Below are 2,165 nucleotides of genomic sequence, written 5' to 3' on the forward strand. Positions count from 1 at the left end.
GTAACTTTATAATAATTTAAATAAAAAATTAGTTGAATTTGTCCACTTATTAACTTCATAATAAATGCACTAAACCCCATACAATCTCTAAATATGAAAACCCTAACATAGTTTTAAAAATTTGTTATCTCACTGTAATTTTTGGAGATTTTGGCCGGAATACGTTGAAACAGTTTTTGGTCAAATGTTAATTTTTTTGCTATTTAAAATGTATTTTTCCCTGCATATATAGATTCCACACCCTAAAAACCCTTTTGTATATATATATATATATATATATATAACACCCTAAAAAACCATCCAATTGTAGAGAGTTCACCATTCTAATTCTAATAAATTCTTACCGAATTTTGAACAAATTCAACCAGAAAATATACAAAGATATATAAAAAGTACACTGCAACTACTAAAAATAATATTAAATCCTAATATTCCGAATTTTATTATGGTTACATAATCCACATTGTTGCCCCGGATAAAAGTGTAATGAAGATGAGAGTAGTGTGGACAAAGAGGGTTTGTAACCATATACTCCAATCCCTGTCTAACATTTTTTTTTGAAGTCTGAAACTGGGCAAAAGGAACAGAAATATTGAAAGACCATAAACTCCAATCCCTGTCTAACATTTTTCTCTGAAGTCTGAAACTGGGCAAAAGGAACAGAAATATCTGAAGAGCTGAGGAGCAAAAATAACTTTGGCAAATGGAATTGGAAATGGGCTCTTGCTGGAAATGGTTTTTCTTCATCAGCAAATGGGTTTAAGTAATAAATTTGTATTTGGAATTTCATTCTGTATAGCAAAACTTGTTTGTGTTACAGCTGTACATTGATTGATTGTGTTATTGACAATGGCAAAGGACAGATTGAGTGCATTGGATGATAGTTTACTCTGCTCTCATATTCTGTCAAAGCTTTCTTTAAGAGATGCCGTACGAACTTCAATTCTTTCACGCAGATGGCGATCACTCTGGACTTCGTTACCCTATCTCACGTTTTTGGATGCCGACTTCAATGAAAAAGTAATTGATAACATAATGTGTTTTCATCATGGCGATCTTGAAAGTTTGGAAATTTCAGTAAACAATTGGTATTGGTCACCGAATAACGAGTTAACATGGAAATTGGTTCGGGCTGCATCTGTAAAGAAAGTGAAACAAATTACTTTAAAGGATGTTGTCTACTCAATGAGTCATCGAGTTTCTCTGCACGTTCCAACTTCTATGTTTTCCTGCGACTGCCTCACGTTTTTGGAGGTCATGCATTTTGAATTTAAACTACCTTCATACTTTTCTGGTTTCAGATACCTTAAAACCTGCATTCTGTCATATGTCCATATTATTGATGATATGCTTGAGCAGCTTGCATCAAAATGCCCTCTTCTTGAAAATTTGAGAATTGTATCATGTCCTGTAGGCCTGAACAATTTGGAAATTTCTGCTCAGAGTCTCAAGTATTTTTATTTTTGTGGAAATCGCTATGAAAACGCACTGACAGTGACAATGAATTGCTCGAAGCTCGTGAAAGTCACAATACATAACTGTCCCTCAATGTTAAGTTTGGAGCTAAATTCTTGCGAGGATCTGCATTTTTCCACAACAGAGCTTCATGTACTTGAAGGTCTTTCTAACAGGAACTCTCTGAGAAAAATTACCCTTAGTCGGTTGAGTACTCACGTGCCTTCTCTCACAGTTCTTGGCTCTTTTTCCAATCTCGAAGAACTGTCCATAGAAAGCAATTCTTTTGAGGTTAGTAAATCCCTGGCTTTTATCTTTTAAGTTAAATGTTTCAGACATCTTGGTTTTTATATAGATGAGATTTATGAGATAAATTTTTCATGGCAAAACAGGCAGGAAGTCCTGTGACGGGAAGCTTGACCCTTCCGCTGATGACAAACCTCAAGAAGGTGCGTATAAGGGTTTCAGGGTTGGATGAAGAGGAAATTGCTCTGATTGGCTGCCTTCTCAGAAATGCTCCTTCTCTGCAGACAATGACGGTTACTCTACCAATATGCTCTGAATATGTCCATGAACAGAGCTTTTTAAAGCAACTTTTGGCTTTAAGCAGATCTTCTAGACAAGCTGCTGTACTTATAACAACAAACCAATGGTACAATTGCAAGAGATGTCTGGCTTCTTCAGATGATGAAGATTTTGCAAATGATGAA

The 2,165-nt window shown here is 35.2% G+C and overlaps 1 protein-coding gene across 1 annotated transcript; it reads left to right on the forward strand.

The window, feature by feature from the left end:
• The first annotated feature begins 532 nt into the window (after positions 1-532).
• On the forward strand, positions 533-1,791 carry LOC149255026 (F-box/FBD/LRR-repeat protein At1g13570-like). Its single transcript, XM_089457155.1, has one exon. It carries the CDS (start codon positions 850-852, stop codon positions 1,774-1,776), a length of 927 nt encoding a protein of 308 aa, XP_089313281.1. The 5' UTR covers positions 533-849; the 3' UTR covers positions 1,777-1,791.
• Positions 1,792-2,165: the final 374 nt, after the last annotated feature.

Source organism: Pinus tabuliformis, chromosome 7, assembly GCF_031772625.1.
Source record: "Pinus tabuliformis cultivar Carrire ecotype Pingquan chromosome 7, CPIR1, whole genome shotgun sequence".
NCBI classification, from domain to species: Eukaryota; Viridiplantae; Streptophyta; class Pinopsida; order Pinales; family Pinaceae; genus Pinus; species Pinus tabuliformis.